The 2,500-nt window shown below is 33.1% G+C and overlaps 1 protein-coding gene across 1 annotated transcript in view; it reads left to right on the forward strand.

Moving 5' to 3' along the window:
• LOC122267633 (band 7 protein AGAP004871) overlaps positions 1-2,441 on the forward strand; it is a 241,906-nt gene extending 239,465 nt beyond the window's left edge. Inside the window, exons 8-9 of the mRNA XM_086536107.1 lie at positions 84-185; positions 1,308-2,441. Of these exons, the coding sequence (XP_086392233.1) occupies positions 84-185; positions 1,308-1,397 (192 nt within the window). The 3' untranslated portion in view covers positions 1,398-2,441. The remainder of the gene's footprint in view (positions 1-83; positions 186-1,307) is intronic.
• Positions 2,442-2,500: the final 59 nt, after the last annotated feature.

The following is a 2,500-nucleotide window of genomic DNA, read 5'->3' on the forward strand; positions in this document are numbered from 1 at the left end:
AGGAACACCAAAGAACATTTTCAAAAAGAAGAAAAAAAAAGCTATAAACTCCTAACCAACTTCCTAACTTCTCCCGCCCTCAGGTCATTGCTGCCGAAGGAGAACAGAAGGCCTCCCGCGCCCTCAAAGAAGCTGCCGAGGTCATTTCCCTCTCGCCAGCCGCCCTCCAGCTACGATATCTTCAGGTAGGTCACGGCGAAATAAGGTTGAGCGACCTTGTTTGTGACCGCTTAGTTTAGTTGTTTGTTTTTTTTCGTTATGGGATGGTGTTATGGATTATATATTTCTTTATGTTGACGTTTGTCGGTTATTTCGAGTATTGTTATTATTAATGTTATTTATTTTCGTTATGGTAATTATTATGATCGTCATCGTTATTTTTTGTATTATTATTATCAATCAGTATTGGTAGTTTTAGTATTATTAGTAGTAGTTTAATAGTAGCAGTACTACTACTACCATCAAAAGTACTGCTAGTAGTATAGTAGTAGTAGTAGTGGTGGTAGTAGTAGTAGTATCATCATTATCATCACATTATTATTATTGTTTTTGTTGTTTATTTTGTTACTAGTGTTATCATTGTTACTATTACAATAATTGTCATTATTGTCATTATCCTTAAGTTTATCATAATTATCATTATTATTATCATTACCATTATCATTACCATTACCATTATCATTATCCTAGGTAGAAAATATAATCCATAAACAGATTTTTTTTTATAAAACAAAGGAATCCTACATTTAACACGTATTTGGCTCCCCAACCGTTCTCCATTAAGAAGTCGCACTGAAATTCATGTAGCTATTTTGTTTTGCATTTCATTGCCATGTTGACAATATTTGAATATAGGAGAACAATGTGTATATTGCATGAGACTATATTTCAGTTAATTTGCATGCACATAAAGAGGAAATTTCGATATTGTTCGTACATCTTATACCCAGAAATCAGTCATTGATTTTAATAGTTCTGGTTCTGTTTAGATATTCAATTAAATTCCTTCTTTATTTAATGCAATCCAATACACGTATTTGTCTCCTATAACCAAAATAAGATTATGGACGAGAATCTATATTTATTAAGTAAATGAAATTAAATGAAATGTTTTAAGGAAGATCCACCATCAAAATAAACCTTATATAACAAAAGTAGATTAAAACAAAGCAAAAAAAAAAAAGAAAAGGTTAAACCAAACAAAAAAAATCGATAATCGATAAGAAAAATAAAAAAAATATATAAAAAAAACGGTGAACATATAATCTAACCCATTTTTTCCCCTCTCTTTTTTTCCTCCCTTGCAGACGCTAAACACAATTTCAGCCGAGAAAAATTCCACCATCATATTCCCGCTCCCGATAGACTTCTTGCAACATTTCTTCAACAAAGAGTGACCACAAGAAGACTGAAACACCGGACGTTGAGCGAAAGAGAGAGAGAGAGAGCGCCCCACCACATGCCTGTTTCTGTGAAGCGTTTTTATACAGCTCTATAAATACAGCTCATAGACAGTTGCCTATACATTAGCGATTATAGATTAGCTCATAACAAAATAAAAAAAAAGAATATATTATATGATGAATTCACAGTAGTAGATTCGTTGTATGGGGGGGGGGGAGGGGGATGTTAAAGGTTGGATTAAGGTAAGAGACTTGGTGAGGTAGACAAAATGGGGTGAAAATTATGTATCGATGAGTGAAAACAGAGCTATCATTAATTCATATATATTGATTCTTGTTTTACTCACAATATTATAGACTGCCTGTCCTCTTTTTTTTTGTGTGTGTTCATATTTCCGAGTACAACCTGTTCATTGTTCAAGGGATTATCATTTACGTTAATTCACTGCGGAATCCTGCAAAGCCACAAAGTTTTGACATTTATTTCACAGATGCTAAAAGCATTTAAAACTTATTCTAGAAGTTCCCACCGGAAGGAATACACATTATAAGCGATGCACCGATTTTACGTTTAAATGCATGCTTTTTATATATATATATACATAAAAGACGTTACCACGAGTGATGTTGACATTGTGGTCGACCAAATGGATATCACTAAATGGCACAATATTTTACGAAAACAATCGGAATATTCTCGAAATCCTAACCTACGTTGCCTAAGAGCAGGTAGGCACAAGTGTACATTTAATGGGGGAGGGAATTATGTGATAAATTGGGATTTTATGAAGCTCGTGTGCATCTCTTTTCTTGATTTCATTTAGACACGTTTCCCCTTTTCTTTATTTATCGTTTTTTTTATATATAAATACGACCTGCTTTTGTAAATAGGTCATCAACGAAGGTAGTCTATAGAAACTCTTGATTAAATCACATTATAACTGAAAAAAGAACTACTATGTAAAGTCCACTACTGCCTCTGTTATTGAGGCACCGCCTATCTATACCCAGACTGAAGCAGAGTTATATATAAATATATATATTTATTTTACTGACCCTAACACTAAATAGATCAATTATATCATTTCTAAGAGTCG

This window comes from Penaeus japonicus, unplaced genomic scaffold, assembly GCF_977035675.1.
Source record: "Penaeus japonicus unplaced genomic scaffold, GWHDUDI00000001_assembly GWHDUDI00000001, whole genome shotgun sequence".
In the NCBI taxonomy this organism is placed as follows: domain Eukaryota; kingdom Metazoa; phylum Arthropoda; class Malacostraca; order Decapoda; family Penaeidae; genus Penaeus; species Penaeus japonicus.